We start from the raw sequence: 19,864 nt of genomic DNA, 5'->3' as shown, positions 1-19,864 counted from the left end.
ATCACAATGAGGAAGATGAAAAAGCCAAAGGCTTGGCGCGCCCAGGATGGGTACGGGGTATTCACTGGGTCATCAAGGGAAGCCTCTCTCAGAATCAATGTCTGTGTGCACGTGCATACACTTGCATGAGCCCCCAAAAGACAGCTTAGGAGTCAGGACTCTCCTGTCTGCGTTCCAGAGCTGTCAGGATGGCAGAAGCTCTTTTGCCCACTGAGTCATCCTGAAGGCCCCAACCTTGCTTTTTGAGGCAGGTGTCCCACTGACACCTATGACTCACCAATTAGCAAAGATGGCTGCCAACGGACCCCATGCATCCTCCTGCCCAGAGTTTTATACAGGTGTCAATCTCAGGTCCTCATACTTGGGCATCGAGTACTTTACAGATCAGACTCTCCGTCTAGCCCCAGGTAGACTCCTCGGTTCCAGTTTAGGTCGCTCTGGATAACTGTATGTATCTTGCTCATGACCCAGAGCCTAGGTGACCCTTTGTGAGAGGCCTTGGAACTCAGGCAGCCTATCTATGACTTACATGGTCTTCTGTAAAGGTGGGCATGTGGTTGTTGCTGTCTTCCACACTGATGTGAATGGTGGCTGTGGATGACAGGGACGGCTCTCCACAGTCACTTGCTCTGATGATCAGTGTGAACCGAGGAGCAGTCTACTAGGGAGGAAAGGAATGGTGAGCCCCACAGACTCAGGAAAGGGAGACATTAATAAGAACATTTCCTTCTAGCAACTTCCATAGCAAGCAAGGGTTAAACCCAGAGGATTCCCAACTGTGTGGGGGTGCACCAGAGGTCAACCCTGGATGTTGTTCTTCAGACATCATCTTCCTTCATTTTTAACTCAGTCTCTCATGGAGCCTGGAGCTCACCAGATTGGCTAGCCTGCTATGTGGCTTTCTCTGCCTCTGTAGCTCTGAGACAACAGGAGCTCTTCTAGAGCGTTCAGCTGTTGTTTACACGGCTCTCCTTGGCTGGAGCCCGGGGTCTGCCTGCTAGTGTTTCAAGTACTCTGTCAGCAGAGTTAGCTCGCCGGCCCTGGTGCTTTTAAAATGATGAAAATCTGCATAACCTCATAATGCAAGCATCCCGAGAGTCGCACTTCCCCGCTGATGAGATCAATCTGAAAGCCACTTTCCCTCAGTAATGGCGTTTGAGAGACGAGGAAATAAAGGACTTCAGAGTTCGGAGTGTTTTCTTGATCCAAATCGACCGTTAACAACTGAAAAATAGGTTGACCTAGAAAGAAGTTTTTAAGAATGTTATTGGTGGCTAAAGGCAGTTTGTCAAAGTAGGAAGAGGGAAAAGTCTTCACCAAACGCCATCAGGGCCCACGCCAGAATGAATGAGATACTTAAGTGAGAATTCATCATGGAGACACACAATACAAGATACCGGTGGATGTGGATATTCAGCCAAGGCTAAACTTCAAAGAGCTTTCCAGTCATGATTGCCATCTCGGAAGAGCGTGGGACAAAACTGATAGATGAGGAGGGTTTTAGATGTTCGTGTGTGTGTGTGTGTGTGTGTGTGTGTGTGTGTGTGTGTATGTGTATGATACACGGACAAAAGGTAAAAGTAAATAATAAACTGCACAACACATTTGAAATCCCTGTGGCGAGTATGCATTCTTCATGTAGAAGGGGCGAGCTGTGACCAAGAAGGAAATGACAAACACATTAACAGAGAATATTAACAGAAAGTGGACACAACAAACAAACAAGCAATTGATTACAAAAAAAAAAAAAAGCGTATGAGCCGTAATAGGAAAGACGCACAGACATCCCTCGGCACACGCTCACTGCCACCGCCCAATGAAAACGTGACCCTCTTCAGGCCTGGCCCATTTGCAACAGCCACCTTTGCTCCCCAGAACTTAGGTCCCAGTAATGGTGCCTGACTGGCAGCACAGGCTACCTCCTTGAGTATGTTTCTCCAATGCACTTTACAAAAGTACTTTTCAAGAGGCATCAACAAAACGGTCAACAGTAGGAGACTGAGGAGATACCTCGGAGCTTGTACACACACACACACACACACACACACACACACACACACACACAATCTAGTGTACAAGATGTGGAGAGAAGTGCTGTAGGTAAAATATGTATCATGACTACATGTCTATGTGATGGGGGCATGCATGCCACAGAGCAAGGGGAAGGTCAAAGAAGAGCTTCCTGGAGATCATTCTCTCCCTCCTCCTTTACTGCAGTCCTGGGGCTAGAACTTGGGGCCTCGGGCTTTAGCAACGCACGGCCATTGGAGCCACTTCATTAACCCCACCCCCAAATTCTTTAACAACAAGGAAATATACACGTACAGAAAAAACAAACAACCTGATATCTATAAACATTAATACATTTAAGAATTAATACATGTGCATTTCTGCTATCATAGATAGTACATGTGTGAACATGTATTTACACTCATCTATAAAACCTGATAATGCGTGAGCACATACAACACAAACTTTATGTAAATGTGCATAAAAAATACTAAAGCTTTAAAAACTTCTGAAAATGTCATCTCCATATTTTTAGTTCTTGAAGTACTTCAAAGACTATTTTACAATACCGAACACTGCTTTTGTTATAAACATAGGTTCTCCTTCTAGAAACATTCGTTTGGTGTGTAAAGACTTAGTTTCTGAAGCCCAGATGCTAGACATCGCCTTCCTGCCATTCTACAGATGGGACACTTGGAAGGCCCTGGGAGCCTCCCGCAGCTCTGCCTCGGTCCCTCCAGGTGTGGCTCTGTTGCTAGGGCTGCACTCACACACCAGCTCTTCAGAGAGCACAGCTTCCACATTTTCCCAAGGCCAACACAAAATGAAGCTAGCAAAGAGAAGACTTCTGTGGTTCTAGGCCTGTCACCTTTGAAACATGAGCTGTGAAAAGTCTCTCTGGGTGATGGGGATCAAAGTCCTTATCAATATCAAAGCAGGAAAGTAAAAAAGTAAATAAAAGACATCCTGGGCAAAGACCGGAGCACACACACAGTACCACACACCCCAACACACCTGCGGCTTGGCTCTCCTTCACAGTGATGCTAAATTCCTTCTCAGGAAACTGGGGCGCGTGATCATTCACGTCTCTGATTCTAATGTTGAAAATCAGGGATTCATCCACAACTTTCCCTGTGGATCGATCCACCGCATCAAAGTAAACCTGGGAAGCAGAGAACAGTGGGCAGTGTGTCTGTGTCTAACTGAAGATCCTGGCCAGAGAGCTACTAATGCAAAGACGTGAGGTGCAGTCCCAGGGTAGGAATTGGATCACCACCATGCACTGTGTTGCCCCAGGGACCAAACACAGACTCCTGAAGACCAGATGCAAACAGGTTTGGGGAAACTCCTCATTTGTTACAATGTCAAACTTGGTTTCTCCGTTTGGAGGTACTGAGGAACTGTTTCTACAGCTTATCAGTGTTCTCTTGATAAAGGAAGACACAATAACTGTTACTGAGCCTTGAGAATAGTAGCCATGTATGGATTTCGGGGAAAGGAATGCTCAGAGAAACCAGAACAGTCGTTGACACGTTAGGTTAATGGGGGTCACTGTGCTCACAAGCCTCTCCAGCATGTCTAAGATTCCTCCCTTCCCAGAGGCATCAAACTAGTAAGTTAAGCTTGTGTATTGAGAACACTTGGAAAAGCTGAGCAAATTAACCCAGATAGAAAGAAGTAAATAACAAAGATCAGAGAAGATTCTCAATTAAACGGACAATGCTGAACAGCTGTCATGGAACTAGACACTAGTCCTTTAGACAATTGATTAAATTAACAAGGCTGTAGAAAAACCGATGCGGGTGATTGGGCACACAAAAAGGACAAGGACAAAAGAGGGTGTCAAAATCACAAAAGTAAGGAGAGCCATTACTACAGATCTTATGTTTGTAAGAAAGACATAAACCCTTTCTCCCCTAAGTTGCCTCTTGTCAGAGTGCTTTGTCACTGCATCAGAAATGAAACCAGAACATACATACATACATACATACATACATACATACACACACACTCACACACACACGCATGCACGTGTACATGCATTAGCACACACATGCACATATACACATATGCACATTCATGCATATGTGCACACATGTGTGCCAACACATAGATGTACATATATACACGAATGCGCACACATGTGCCCATAATTTTTTTTACAAAGAAAACTGCCTAAAAGGGCTATAAACTGTAGGAGTACAGCTCCATTATAACCTGTCAATGGCAAACGGGTGTAGATAATAGAAGCTTTGTGCTTCTCAATAAGGGAGTAGAGCCTGGGCGACTTTGGAGCAGGGAAGCTACTCTGCAGGAGGCTGTGATAATGGTACCTTATCAACCCATGCAATGCAAAACACCAAGAGTACATCTGAACAGGAAGTAGGCAAGCAATTGGCTTTGGTTGGTAACACTGTAAACACCTAGCTCATTAATTACAACAGAGACTACATCACACCAGGGCAAGACGCTGACCGCAAGGAATTCTGGGAACTCCCTCCAGGAGCTGTTCTGTTCTTTCATGAATCTGAAAATGCTGTAAAAAGTACATCCCACCAATTGCAATATTAAAATAAGGCAATGATGACCACATAACTCAAAATGTGCCATTAATTATAAAATGAAATCGGGTAATACATATGTATATATAGTTCTAGCTATTGATCTGCCTGCATATGAGAGAGATGTGTGTATAATTTTAAATGACTGTATTCCCCTTGCTCCAGAATGCAAGGTTTGATCTGCTAAAGACTGGGAGGCAATAGGGACAGAGCCTGCTGGGAGCCCGCAGGAATTCAGTTGCAGCGAACACAGTGTCCATGAGCGGCAGTAAGCAGTTGCCCTCGAGCACAGGACCACTCCACAAGCGGACCTTGGTTGCAGGCACAGGATCCTACTAAAGGTGTCAAGAAAAATGAGTTCCTTAAGGAAGTGGGGCGGAGGGGTACCAGGCAGAGAGATGGACCCTTCCCACCCTCGCAGAAGCCTTAGGAAGCAGCCAGTGCTCTCTGTTCCAGAGAGAGGATGATTGGCTACTCAATCCCTGGAGGAAGTAGAAGAACCCCGCTCCAGCCGGGTAGCAGAGCCCGAAGCACGTGTCTACCCTTCTTCTTCTCACCGTGCATCTCCGAACCAGCCCGGGCAACCTCAGTCTCCTCCGGTAAGGCTGACGGATGCTGCAGGGCTCCTACTCCTTAGCTACTCCGCCTCAGGGATTCTGGCATACATTTTTAAAGTTTTCACAAGCAAATTGGCTCGCTCCCACTCTGTTGCTCCCTCGTCCTCCATAATTCATGGTCGCGCTGGCAGCTCTCTGCTCCTTAATCACCCTGACTTCTAGCTCTCAGACTGGGCCAACTGTAATCCTCCCACTTAAACAAGAACCATGTGTTTGTTTTGTGTTTATTATTTTATATTCCATTTATTATCCTAAAAGCTACATCTGAGACCTTTAGTTCTGACAGAGGCCCGAGGAGCCTGAGTACTGTTTATTCATTGGCAAGACACGAAGAAATTCCAGGCAACTCAGTCACAATGCAGAGAGGAAATACCTCCGGTGCTTTCTGCACTTGGAATGGTTTTCAGCCTTTTGTTATAGCCCAGAGATTTACACCCTTGGATAAACAAACCATGCAGCACTTGCATGATGGACCGCCATATGGCCACTTGTAATTACACGCACAAGATCTATAGCCTCGCAGTCAGACTAGCAGAGGAAGCGTCTTAAATGCCCAAGGCACAACGGGAAATCAGTTACATGCATGACTTAGAAGTGGGTCAGGCTGGTGGAGCATGGATGGTCGATACATAATTATTTGAAAGAGTGTAAAAGGATGGGTTGGAATGGGTCCTTGTGTCTTGTGAAACTGAGAAGATTTAAAATAAACAGAAGAGATTCCTACACAGGGAAAAGAGAACATGCTTCTCTTTGTGAATCCATCAAGAATCATACTGCAGTTCTCAGCAGATTTTTTACAGATTTCCTTTAGGTTTATAAGCATTAACAAGCGAGTCCATCCCCACCACTTCCCAAACCCAAATTCTATATGTTTTGTCTGGTTTTAGAGACCTCCTCTGTACTGGCTGGTTTTGTGTGTCAACTTGACACAAGCTGGAGTTATCACAGAGAAAGGAACCTCCCTTGAGGAAATGCTTCCATGAGATCCAGCTGTTAAGGCATCTTCTTAACTAGTGACCAAGGGTGGGAGGGTCCAGCCCATTGTGGGTGGTGCCATCCCTGGGCTGGTAGTCTTGGGTTCTATAAGAGAGCAAGCTGAGCAAGCCAGGGGAAGCAAACCAGTAAGCAACATCCCTCCATGGCCTCTGCATCAGCTCCTGCCTCCAGGTTCCTACCCTGTGTGAGTTCCAGTCCTGACTTCCTTTGGTGATGAGCAGCACTGTGGAAGCTGAATAAACCCCTTCCTCCCCAACTTGCTTCTTGGCATTTTGTGCAGGAATAGAAACCCTGACTGAGATACACACACCCCTCAGGTTGCACTGGGGAACAGCATGCTTCTGGAGTCTCTCTTTGCAGCCTCCATGTGTTTCCTTGGTTTGTAGTGCTATCCTGTCTTTCTAGTGTCTCAGAACCAATAATCAGCACTTAAGAAGAAGATCGGCTGGTTAGAGTGAAGCATGCTGGGTGACATGTGGCTTATGTTACTTTCCATACTTTCCACAGCTGGGGCCCTCCACCTGAGGGTGATAGTCTCATGATCACAGTGGATTTGCCCTCATGCTCTGGAAGCTGGAACTGAAACCCATTATGACAGGAGCCTGACATGGAGCCTGCTTAGGCTTCTCTTCATGGGGTTTCTGGTCACTGGTGAGCCCAAAAATCCCTGGCCTTATCCCTGGCTGGTGTCGCTCAAGGCTTTGCCTCCATCTCCTCACAGTTTAATCCCAAGTATTCATTCTCTTCTGTGTGTAAATACTCTTCCTCCTCCTCCTTCTCTTCATCCTCCTCCTCCTCCCCTCCTCCTCCTCCTCCCCTCCTCCTCAGCCTCCCCTCCTCCTCCTTTTCCTCCTCCTACTCTTTTCTTCTTCTCCTCCTCCTCCTTCTCCTCTTACTCCTCCTCCTCTTCCTCTTCCTCTTCCTCCTCCTCCTCCTCCTCCTCCTCCTCCTTCTCCTCTTCCTCCTCCTCCTTTCTCCTCTTCCTCCTCCCCTTCCTCCTCTTCTTCCTCTTTCTCCTCTTCCTCCTTCCTCTTCCTCCTCCTCCTCCTTCCTCCCTCCTCCTCCTTCCTCCTCCTCCTCTTTCCTCCTCCTCCTCCCTCCCCTCCTCTTCCTCCTCCTCCTTCTCCTCCTCCTCCTCCTCTCCTCTTCCTCTCCCTCCTCCTCTTCCTCCTCCTCCTCCTCCTCCTCTTCTTCTTCTCCTCCTCCTCCTCCTTCTCCTCTTACTCCTCCTCCCTCTTCCTCTTTCTCTCCTCCTCCTCCTCCTCCTCCTCCTCCTCCTCCTCCTCCTCCTCCTCCTCCTCCTTCTTTGGACATTGGCCAATCTGGCCCAGTATGACCTCATCTTAACTTGATTGCATCACAAGGACCCAATGGTCCAATAAGGACACATTCACAGTTACCGTGACTGAGACTTTTTTTTACCATGACTGCTCATTTTTTGATAGGTGTGATTAACTAGATAGGTCTCCTGGACCCTAGAGAGAAGACTCGATTTGACCAGCCTGGTCTCTTACCTACTCATCCAATATACTGATCTGAGACACTATCACCTTAAAGCCCTGCTCTTGACCTTAAAGGGATGGTCACAAGGAAGGCCAGGGTCTTGCACTTCTTAGACTCTAATTATGATGGGTGAGATGAACTTCAAAACCAAACACAAATGCACACATTCCAGAAAATTCTGACATTAAAGAGAAAGTGAATCAGAGTCGAAAAGAGAGGATGACGGGGTGGAGGTGGTGGCATATAAGTTCCACCCTGCGTTTTCCTTCCTGAAACTCTACAGTCAAATGAGAGGACTAGGTGGCTTGATTTTTCATAGCATTTGCATATTTACATAAATCTATATAAAGGACCATTGTGGGCACTGGGGAGATTATCTAGTTGGTAAAGTGTTTATCATGCAAAAAGGAGTTGGGATCCTGAAGACCCATGTAAAAGCCAGTCACGGTGTCATCCATCTGTATCCTAACCTTAGGGATGTGGAGTTAACAGGCCCTCCTAGCCAGCTGGACAGGCAGACTAAAAAGCAGATGGGTCTTGGTTCAGTGAGAGATGCTGTCTCAAAAAGTAGGGTGAAGAGTAACAGAGGAAGACACTCAACTTCCACATGTACAGAAATACACATTTGTGTCCTTTCGATGCAATCAAGTTAATACTGGACTAGGATTGGCCAATGTTCTAATAAGAAGGATATTCAGATGCAGAAGAGGGTGAAACTTGTGTTTTAACACACATAAACACACACACACACACACACACACGAATGTCTTAGTGAGGGTTTCATTGCTACGAACAGACACCATGACCAAGGCAACTCTTATAAGGATAACATTTAAGTAAGGCTGGCTTACAGGTTCAGAGGTTCAGTCCATTATCATCAGGACAGGAGCATGGCAGCATCCAGGCAGGTGCCTGGAGGAGCTGAAAGTTCCACATCTTGTTCAGAAGGCAAACAGATAAAGACTGGCTTCCACATAGGGGGGGTCTCATTGCCCATCCCCACAATGACACACTTCCTCCAACAAGGCTACACCTACTCCAATAAGGCCACACCTCCTAACAGTGCCACTCCCTGAGCCAAGCATATTCAAACCACCACACACAGTAAATGATGAAAGACATGGTATCCTGATATCATGGTATAACAGGTCCCCAGACCTAGTACACGACAGAAGTACCACTCAGGCCTCGGGACCCAGCATGCAGAAAGAAACACCTGCTAAGGAGAGAGCAAAGACCTGATCCATCAAAGACCATAGTCCTCGGAGAGTCCCTGAATATACTAGCCTGGCTTTTTGGCTTCTGTAGTTCTGCATCTGGCTAACTATTCTTGCTAACTGAGGGGTTTCAACCTGGGATATGACTTGTGTTTAAAAGCCCACCCCAAGAAAGTCTCAGGACTACATCTGGGTCCCAAACTCTAGTGCAGTCCCTTGACAGCTAATAAAAACTTCCTATTGGCTTAAAGCCATGTCCAAGTGGTCTGCTCTGACCTCAGATCGCAGATGTGGTGCATATCCCTGACATACGACACCTTTTTGTTCTAAATGGTGCCTGGGAACTCCCCCAAGTTTCAGAAAAGGCGCCTAGGGATGGACTCTGTTACCAGGGACAAACATCTTGTCAAGCCTGTGACTTTCATACCAGTTCCGACCATGTCATTCAACGCATTTAAAGCAAACAAGCGAGGCCAACCACACTGAGGCTAAACATTTGGTTCAACCTTGTCAAAGCTCCTGCTGCCACTGCGCACCAGGCCCACTCCTGTCAGCACAGCAGCAGAACAGTAGCCCGGCATCACTTCAGGGCTCGTTAGAGATGCTGCCTGCCTGGCCCTATCCAGATGAACAAAGCAATGTGCACAGTGTGTGTGCGTGTGTGCACCTGCGGAGGCCAGAGGCCTACATCAAGGGTCTGCCTCAGTCTCTCTGCAGTATGTTTTTGTAAAAGCATCTCTCGATCATTCGGAGCTCACCAATCTCCTGACTGGCTGGCCGGCAAAGGAGCCTCCCAGCTGAGGTTGCAGTTGCACATGGTTTTCAGCTTTGGTCTGACCTGGGTTCTGGGAATCGCTCTGCGGACCGAGCCACCTCCCCAGGCCCGAATCTGCATCTCATCATCCTCTGGTGCTACTGTTTACAAAGAACTGAAAAGCTCCTTCTGCATTCCTCTCTAACTTTTTTCTTCCTCACTAGCTCGAGTGACTACGGAAAAGTCACAAATTCAACGCGGCATCTGGTAGGGTTTGGGGAGAATTCTTGTGCCTTTAAACATGAGCCCAAGCCTTCTGGTAACTTTGAGCCTTAAATTTTGTTGCATGTATGTGTTTTGAGGTTGCTGGGAGAACACTGCATAAAATTGTGTTCTTCAGAGAGTAAACGTCATAGTCCCACCCTGAAGGGATTAACTGACAGCCACTCCCTGCTCCACAAATCCACAAGAACAAAGGATGACAACCTGGGTCCTTGGGGGAGTTGGGAACCTGATACACCAGCCAGCGGTGACTTGAGGCTTTTTTCTTTGTAATTTTCTTTCCTGGTTTGAAACCTGAATTTCAACTGCTTGTCTGTCCTTGGAGTGATAAAAATCCCTGGGTCCACATGGGCCTGGATAACCGGTCACCAAGCCTTCCCTCAGCAGTGGCCACCCAGGGCCTGTGGGTAGTTGCTCTCCACACTCCAAATGTCACCTGCCAGAAACCAAATCATAGCATTTTATAGTCAATCCCTTAATCCCATTGGGACAGTGGTCAGAAAGCATGTTGACAGCTCCATGCACTCATGGTAGTAAGGTCTAAAGATGACTCCAGAATTAGCCGTGTCCCGTGTGGACCTCCACAACTTGACACATTCGGAAATGTACTAACATCCTGGATCCCAACAGAGTTAGCCAACAAGCGCTTACCGAGTTCAATACCTTACAGGAGCTTTGCACTGAACACAGGCCTAAACTATACCCCACTTTAGATACCATAAAAGACGGTGTCATTTCTTGATCCACGGGGCGGTGAACGTATATTTTTCCACTCTGGTGATCTTCTATAGAGAATAAACCAATCTCTGGAAATTCATCCACACCAGGTCCTCTGATTAAATACATCAGCGACACATTCTTTGACATATTATTGAAGAGCTGGAAGGAGGGGAAAAAAAACAAAAAAACAAAAACAAAAAAAGTTAAAGGAATCTGAGAATAAAGCACAGTGATCTTCAAAGAGCAAGGGCTAAGCACCAAGACATCTTTCAGGAATAGAAACAAGCCATCACACTTCCAAGGGGTTGCTAAGGAAGCAAAGGGCTTAGCAGAACTGTGGGAACAAAGATACCGGGGCAGCGAACTGCAGAGCTGGCTCAGTGGTTAAGAGTACTCAATGTTCTTCCAGCAAACATCAGGTTCACTTCCAGTACCCATACAGCTTGCAAATGCCTGTAACTCAAACTCTGGAGATCTGATGCCTCTGGCCTCTGCAGACAACCACACTCGTGTGCACAAACCTATACAAGGGCATAGACATACACACGGCATTGCCAACAACAAAAAAAAAAAATTAAATCTGAAACTGTGCAGAGCTGGCTGAGTGCTCACTTTTCTGTTCTCACAAAAGCCTAGAGTGTGGATACCAGCACCCGTTTCAGGACCTATAACTCCAGCTCCAGTGAGATCCTACTCCTCTGGTTTCCACAGACATCTGCACTGATGTGCACCCACAATTAAAAGTAAGAATAAGACTTTTTAAACATATTAAGAAGTGGGTTGCAGCACAGAGCGGAATAGAAAAACTGGAGAAAGCACAGACGTTCGTGTGATCAGAAAGAACCACACACTGGGCTGCCCATTCCATGGCCTCAGATACTCGGCTGCCTTTCGGAAGGTTGATGATGTGCCCTGCCAGAAATGTCTGTCAGTCACGCCATTAAAAGGCAAGTCACAAGATGGTGTGTGCACATTCACACTCCTAAACCGCACGCAAGTATGTGGAAGAACACATACCAATGTGTTTGTGTGGGCTTTGTCTTGAGAGAATGAGAAAGAGAACAGCCATACATGTAACTTTTTAGGAAGAGAAGCCATGAGCCTGACCCTTCTTATTCTTTCTTAAATAAATTATTGCATTAAGACCATCATTTGTGTGTGTGTGTGTGTGTGTGTGTGTGTGTGTGGTGTGTGAGTGTGTGGTGTGTGTGTGTGTGTAGTGTGTGTGTGTGTGTCTGTATGGTGAGGTGTGGTGTGTGTGAGTGTGTGTGTGTGTGTTGTGTGGTGTGTGGTGTGTATGTACACGTGTGTGTGTGTGTGTGTGGTGTGGTGGGGTGGTGGTGTGGGTGTGTTGTGTGTGTGGGTTGTGGTGTGGTGTGTGTGTGGGTGTGTGTGTGTGGGTGTGTGTGTGTGGGTGTGTGTGTGTGTGTGTGTGTGGTGTGGGTGTGTGGGTGTGTGTGGTGTGTGTGTGGGGTGTGTGTGTTGTGTGTGGTGTGGGTGTGGGTGTGGTGTGTGTGGTGTGGTGTGGTGTGTGTGTGTGCGTGTGTGTGGTGTGTGTGTGTGGGGTGTGGTGTGGGTGTGGGGGTGTGGTGTGTGTGTGGGTAGGGGGGTTGTTTTTGCTTGTGGTGGGTGGGTTTGTGTGGTTGTGGGTGGGGGGGTGGTGGTGTTTGGTTTGGATGGTTGGTTTGTTGGTGTGTGAGTGTGTGTGTCTGTATGTGTGTGCGTGTGTGTGAGTGTGTGTGTGTGAGTGTATGTGTGAGTGTGTGTGTGTGTGTGTGTGTGTGTACACATGCCAGTGGAGGTTGGAGAACAACTACCAGGAATTAGTTTTCTCTTCCCTCCAAGTGGTCTTGGGGATCACACTCAGGTTGTTGGCAGCAAGCACCTTTAGCCATGGCGCCATCTTTCCTTCTCCCCAAGCAATGGAATTCTACAGGTGTGCACCGCCATGCCTGTAGCAAAGCGAGCATTTTAATAATCTCTTCCTACAGTTAAGAATGAGTTGTTTTTTTTTTTAAATTCGAATGCCTACATGGGGTCAGTGAAACAGACTTGCATGCCCAGAGTTAGTTTCCTCACAGCTCCAGGGAGAAGCCACAGCACAAAAGTACATCCTCAGGTGGGAGAAGCATAGTCTGTAGGAATCAGGCATCCAGGGTCCTTCCCGTGCCCACCCCCCCCTACTCTTATCCACTGTTGGGCCCTAAGTCAGGCAGGTACATAGCAAGGGTACCGTCAAATCCCTTTTAAAAACAAGTGGTGTGATCCTGGCTTCTTTTCCTAAAGTGATAATCTACAAATGCCAGCAGAAATCCTTTCACGAGGTCCTCTCCTGAAGAGACATTCTGTCCACAGGAGGTCAAGGATGTCCTTACCTCCCCAACCAGTTTAGGAAAGGGCCCTGGGTCTTCCTCCTGCAGTTCCAGAGTGGTTAGAACCCATCTTCTCTTGGATCGCTGTAGAAGCTGGTGGCTCTGTCCCTACAGGGCACAGGATGACAGTGTCAGTAAGGATTGGAATAAGCTTGGCAGACTGGGTCTGGGTGTCTGAGCTCCACAGCTGGGCACTATGAGCTGACACAGCATGCATGTTCTGGGTTTTTGTTGCTGCTGCTGCTACTGTTGTTGTGGTTGTAGTTGTCGTTGTTGTTTTTGGGGTTTTTTTGCACTCAGAGCTACCATCTGAGCCTGGGCACTGCAGGTGTCTGTCCCCTTAATAGATGCTGTCATTCCGAAGGGTGAAGCACAGGCTGCCCACTGATTTCTCAAGGTTAGTGAGATGGCTTTAGGGCTTTGCAAAATGGAATTAAAGACCAGTGTCTACCAGGTCTAACTGTGTGGACTATATCAATAAGCAAACAAACGCAGTCCCTTCATTAGTCTCTCATTTCAGGATTTCTTCCTGAAATCATTGATGAGTAAATTTCCATTTGGTACTAACAGACTTTTAATGTTAATATCTACCAGTTTCCCTTTTAACAAACATGTATATGCAGAGACATAAGCCTCTGAATTGAAGCACTCCATTCTGGAAGGAAACTCATTAAACTCATAAAATAAACAAATCACAAGTTTCAGGAAATCCTTGAAATTTACAGGTCACACTGTAGAGAGATAATCGCTTATAAGCATCACCTATCAATAAAAAGCTTATGGCCCATGAGCTGAGTCAGGAAATAGGGGGTGAGATATTCAGCAGGAATAGAGAAAATTCTGGGAACTAATCAGAGACATAAGAGATTTGCTCCGGAATGGTAAGGAGACAGACATAAACCAGCCATGAAGCTGAACTCAAATTAGAATAAAGGGGAAATTTCACCCTGAATTCTGAGGACACAGATGAATGAAACTGAGGAGAGGAAGCTAGCCTTGTGGTAGACATATACTAGAATAAACAGGTTATATAAGTTATGAGCTAGACTTATGGCCTAGGCATTTATTCATAAATAATTAGCCTTACAGTCTTTTATTTCTGGGAATTAAGGGGTTGAAAGGAAAAACTCAATTTTCCAATGCACAAGGCCCCCCTCCCTGAACTTAAGGTTATATAAGCAGTAAAGAGGGCTAAACAACAGAGAGAGAGAGAGAGAGAGAGAGAGAGAGAGAGAGAGAGAGAGAGAGAGAGAGAGAAGAGCCTCAACAAGATCAGTCCTGTTGGTGTTCCTTCACAGAAGGAAGATGGGGATTCTCTTTCCTGTTCCCCCAACATCTAACCCTGTCCCAGTGTCCCAGATGAACACAATCTTTGGGGGGAGCTAGTAGCAGCTAAATCACAGTTATGAAGTAACAGCAAAGATAATTTTATGGTTCTGGGTCAATATAACATGAGGAAATGAGTTAAAGAGTCACAGCAGTAGGAAGGCTGAGAACCACTGATCCAGAGGGTAGAAGTTTAACTATGACTCCATCCACATTGCTACGGAGAAGTTGCTGTCCATGCTGGGGTGGGAGGACTCCCCAGTGATCCAGCTATCTGGGGATAATCCACATCCCTGGCAGTAATCCCAATAAGTTAACTGGTCAACTTGGGTAGAAATGTTTCTCTGTCCAATCACCGATGCCCCTAGACATTTGCCACATCTCCCCAAGAAAAGTTAATGGAACTCAGTCAGTCTTCGATTTAGACTATGGTGCCAGGCAAGGGAATCTGTACAGAATGTAACCCAATGGCTTGTTTCTCACTAAGTCCGTTACGCGATGGCCATCTACTTATACGTCATGATGGATTCTGCCTACATTAACTTTTGTCCTATTCACTCTGCAATAGCATTGAGCTTTTTGGAATGGCTTTCTTATAAAGTGAATGGGTAGAATTAAAAACACTAAGCATGCTCAGGCAGCATGAGAGGGAGGGTAATATTCACAGTGGTGGGCAACACAGTGCCCGCCCTGAAACCTAAAGGGATCAGAACCAGGGCATCTTAATCCAACAAACAAGGTTATGTTGTACAACCCTGCAGGCTTTCACTGTTGGATGCTTTCTGAACTTTCCGGGTTCCTCTTGTTAGACATGAAGGCATCCCTGGGGGCTGTTGAAGACCATACCTGGCTGCAGTTCTATGCTCTGCAAAGCAATTGTGAACAAAGCACAGAAGAACCCAGCCCCACCTGTCTATGGCCAAAGAGCAGACTCTGACCTCTTTCATTGGAACTGACTCCCAAACCCACCTGGGTGATCAAGATAACCATCAGCTTCCTCTTGGAAACTGTTAGTGACTCTGACCTTCAAGCAAAAATGACACTAATTAATTAGCAGTTAATTAGTGCCAGAAGTGGCACAAATACCCAGAAAGCACTTCTGCATTTAGATTCCTGTTTTATGGTTCTAGGGATGGAGCCCAGAGGCTCTACCTGGGTGCCATGTCCCAGCCCCTAGGTTTAGTGTCAGTAGCTATGATGTCTTCTTGTTAACTGCACCTCAATTTATGACCACCTTGTCCCTAACCACAAGGAAATGAACCAAAAGACTCTGGTGTGTCACTGACCATGGAAGGGATGCTCAACCCTGACACACCCCACCGTTCTGAACGAGACAGAGCTAACCTCGTCTACCCAGGGTCAGCACAAAGGCTTCGGTGCTTGCACAGGAGTCAACACACAAAATGTCAGCCGATGATGGCGGCCTAACTGGGATTCTCTTCTGTCTCCTTTATCTACAGTAATCGGTAAAGTCAGAGAACTCGGCATCTCACTGAGAATTTCCTACTGTGTGATTTATATTCCAACAGCCTTACCCCCTTTCCAAAAAAAAAAAAAAAAAAAAAAAAAATCCATACACAAGACTGTGGAAACACAAAGACAGGTACTGCAAAGGAGCCCAGAGCTAACAGCAAGGCAGAGTGTGTGTTCTTAAGAGGAAAAGGTAGAGGCGGTGAAAGTGTGCACTTTGGGAACATACAATAAAGCAAATGGGGCAAAAAATTAACAATTGATGAATGTTCATAAAGGGTATTTTGATGGGCCAGTGAGATGGCTCAGAGTATAAAGGAGCTTGCAGCACAGGTCACGGTGTTCATCAAAGCAACACACACACACACACACACACACACACACACACGTACATGCACACGTACACGCACATGTGCACCTACATGCAGTCACAAGACCCACAAGATGAACTGAGGCCTGAGGGCGTAGAACCAGAAGATGTGCAAAGGGTCCAGAGCAGAAGATACATCTGTGGAGCTGATGGCCAGTCCCACAGGGAACGGAAGTAATGCAGCTTTAGCAAGCTGTCACTCATGCTGGGGTGGGACTTACAGGTGATATGGCTGCCCAAGAGTCACCCATGCTCCTGTGGGTAATGCCTCACCCATGCTGTTCCTGTAAGGACTCCCGTAAGTTTATGGGTTCACTGAGCTAGCCTCAGTGGATTCTTTCTTTCTGTGTTGTGACTTGTTATCTAAGGGGAAAGCATCTCTGTGGGGAAATTACAATATCAAGTGGAAGCCCATTCAAGTATATTCAGGTTCCACATCATCCGAGGTAGCTGGGACACTGATACTGTTGAGTTTTGGTGCGGTCTCAAAAGGAAAAACCCGGAATTCCCTATTCAAAGGATTCAGATCTTTCCAAGCACAAACATGTGGGAAACCAGACTCTCTGTACATCCTTCTGCTGAACAGCGCTCATGACTGATTAAACGCAAATGCAGAGAGGAGAACCCAGCTGTCTCCCACGAAGCCAGACACCCTAACAACTCAACAGCGCCAAACAGCACTGCTCCTCTCATTACACAGAATCTGGAAAACACGGTTATTCAGAGTAAATGTCTGTTATTCATATTTGTATGTGATGGATGGGGTTATTGTTCTCTTTAGTGAATTAAACATGGTTAAGATTTGTCCACTTCCGCTTCTAACACACTATCAGTAAGTACAACTCATACAGTCAGAGTCTGTAGGATATGAACTGAAATCAGGAGGGTCATAGCCAGTGGTCCCATCTTCCACCAGGTCACCACCAAGTGTGACCACAGAGGAGTAGCACATGTGGATCTTTTCTTTTTCCTTTTCTTTTCTTTTCTCTTCTCTTCTTTCTTCCTTTCTTCTTTCTTTCTTTCCTTCTTTCTGTCTTTCTTTCTTTCTTTTTTTGTTCTGCTTGTTTTGGGTTTTGGTTTCTTGAGTCAGGGTTTCTCTGTGTAGTTCTGGCTGGCCTGGAACTCCGAGAGATCCACCTGACTCTGCCTCTTGGGTGCTGGGACCAAAGGCATAAACCAACACTGCCTATCTGGGGTCCATCTTAACTCAGGATCACATGGTGACACGGTGGGCTTTGAGTTTTCACAGGAAATGAAAACACACTCTACACGTGTCCAGGTGTGGTGAGCCATTCTCACGGTGGTGCACTATATCATTGGGTCGTTTTGTTTCTGTCAAAACAAATGATGACATTGTGGTCTGCAACAGACAATTATTTCTATTTCTAACTATTTGTCTGAAGGGAAAAGTTATCTGTGTGCATGTAGGTATGCATTCCTGTGTGTGTGCATGTATGTATTAATGTGTGTATATATGTATTCATGTATGTGCATGTATGTATCCATGTGTGTGCATGTATGTATTCATGTGTGTGCATGTATGTATCCATGTGTGTGCATGTATGTATTCATGTGTGTGCATGCAAGTATGCATTCCTGTGTGTGTGCATGTATGTATTAATGTGTGTATGTATGTATTCATGTGTGTGTATGTATGTATTCATGTGTGTGCATGCAAGTATGCATTCATGTGTGTTCATGCATGTACATGCACTCATGGATATGTGTGTGCAGCCGTGGGATCTTCCTGTATCTTCTTCCCCAGCCCTGTGAGGACAGGTGTGCTCTATGTGGAACTCAAATCCTTATGTATGTCCAGAAGTTGTCCTCCCTGAAGAATGCCATTCACATCAACCTCATCGGCAACTTCACGATGCCTCTAGCCCTGAAGAAAGAACTTTCAAAGTCTCTGAATCCTCAGCCCTTAAATCAGTATACTCAGACATTGAGTTTATTGATTAATATTGGGAGATTTAAATGTAGGGCCTTGGGGCTGCAGAGATAGCTCAGCAATCATGAGCGCCAGAGGACCCGGTTTCAATGCTCAGCAGCCATATGGTGGGTCAGAAACATCTATAACTCCAGTTCCAGGGGATCCTACCCCCCCTACCAACTTTCATCAGAACAAGCACATGTGGTACAGAGGCATCTAGACAAAACACCCATACACATAAAATACGAATAATTCTAAAATTAATTTTAAAGAAGAAGTTGCATTTCTTGAAAATGAATGCAGAGATTGATTTCGTTTCTGTCCCAGACTTTGGGGCATCGACGGCCTGGAAAAGTCTGTCTGTCCCTCTCAAGTCTCTCAGTCTAAGATGGAGTCTTTAAGTGACTGCCTCAAACTCCAACTCTGTAGGTTCATTCTGTCCTAATAGTGCAAATGTGCCCAGTCGACAGGCAGGAAAAGCCAATTGCATCCTCAAAGAGAGTTAAGGCCGGGAGGTTTACACTTTGCCAGAGAGGTACCTGAAGCCCGCACTGCAGCCCCTGTCTGCTCTTTCTTCTCTTTGTGCAGCCTCAGAATGGCTCATCTGCATGATGCAGAGGACTCGAAATTGTTCCTGCTGCCAAAATGACTCTGTAAGAGCGCTTATTACACCTCCATCCTGGACAATTGAGGCTGTTCCTCCTAAAAGGACACCATTCACAGCAATTTGCATAATGCTCTCTGCAGTGCTAAGAGGACTGTCCCCAGGCTGACTTCCCCGCTGCAGCCTACCTCAGGCTGTTTTATCCGACTGGCAGGCAGGCAAGCTCTTGCCCCTCCAACCCTGAATGTCCTTTCACAAGTGAGATCGGATTTGGGCCAGGTCACTCGTACCATTCAAGCTTACCTGGGGGCTGGGGAATGATATCTTTTGAGAATTAAAAGTTCCCAGAATAAATTACAAGGGAGAGAGGGAGAGAGAGAGAGAGAGAGAGAGAGAGAGAGAGAGAGAGAGAGAGAACTAAGACCCCCAAATAGAAAAATGTTCTTTTGAAAATGCTTGAGCTCTCTCTCCAAAGTCTCAGGTAGCCTAAGCTGACTCAGTATTGCTACATAGCCAAGGATGGCCTCAAACTTCTAATCCTCCTATCTCCCCTACACAATGCCAGGCATCAACTGTTGCAACCCTCATTTCCAGTTTATAGGACACTGGGGATTGAACCCTTGACCTTGTGTGTGCTAGGTAAGTACTCTACTAACCAAGCCACAGCTCCGGTCTGAATATTTAAAATATTAATGCACACGTCAGTTCAAGGAGGATTTGGAGTCCTAGAAATCAGCATTTTAAATTCCCACAAGACATTTCTACACAGGTTCCTTGGCCTTCAGTCTGTCCAGTTTCTGGGCTCTAAACAGGCAGTCCGAGGGCACCCTGGGGATAGAGTATTCAGGCACTTTACAGTATGGCAGCCACTGGCCACGTGGTTCTCACTGAATAGTTGGAAGATGAGCATGCACATATGGAATTGAGTCTTAAATTAGACTCAAGCAAAGTTTAAATTGCCACATATAACCGGTGATGACTGCCTTCTCTGCACAGAGAAGACAATAGTCAGGCCCGAGTTCCAACCCCATCCCTTTCTTCAGTAGCCGCATGACGGCAGGCAAGTGGTTTGACCTCCCTGAGTCTGAATCTCATCTGCGTGGTGTTGAGTAATTGCATACAACTGCAC

General features: G+C 46.2%; 1 protein-coding gene across 1 annotated transcript in view; it reads right to left on the bottom strand.

Annotated features, from left to right (window-relative positions):
* The window catches only part of Cdh26 (cadherin 26), a 52,535-nt gene that overhangs the window by 28,171 nt on the left and 4,500 nt on the right, over positions 1 to 19,864 (bottom strand). The window contains exons 2-6 of the mRNA XM_032902656.1: positions 13,036 to 13,140; positions 10,658 to 10,819; positions 3,025 to 3,172; positions 1,075 to 1,241; positions 530 to 658 (exon numbers count right to left, since the gene is read on the bottom strand). Of these exons, the coding sequence (XP_032758547.1) occupies positions 530 to 658; positions 1,075 to 1,241; positions 3,025 to 3,172; positions 10,658 to 10,819; positions 13,036 to 13,140 (711 nt within the window). The remainder of the gene's footprint in view (positions 1 to 529; positions 659 to 1,074; positions 1,242 to 3,024; positions 3,173 to 10,657; positions 10,820 to 13,035; positions 13,141 to 19,864) is intronic.

Source organism: Rattus rattus, chromosome 5 (genome assembly GCF_011064425.1).
Source record: "Rattus rattus isolate New Zealand chromosome 5, Rrattus_CSIRO_v1, whole genome shotgun sequence".
Lineage (NCBI taxonomy): Eukaryota > Metazoa > Chordata > Mammalia > Rodentia > Muridae > Rattus > Rattus rattus.
Note: the sequence above shows the minus strand (reverse complement) of the source record. Positions and strands in the feature narration are given on the sequence as shown.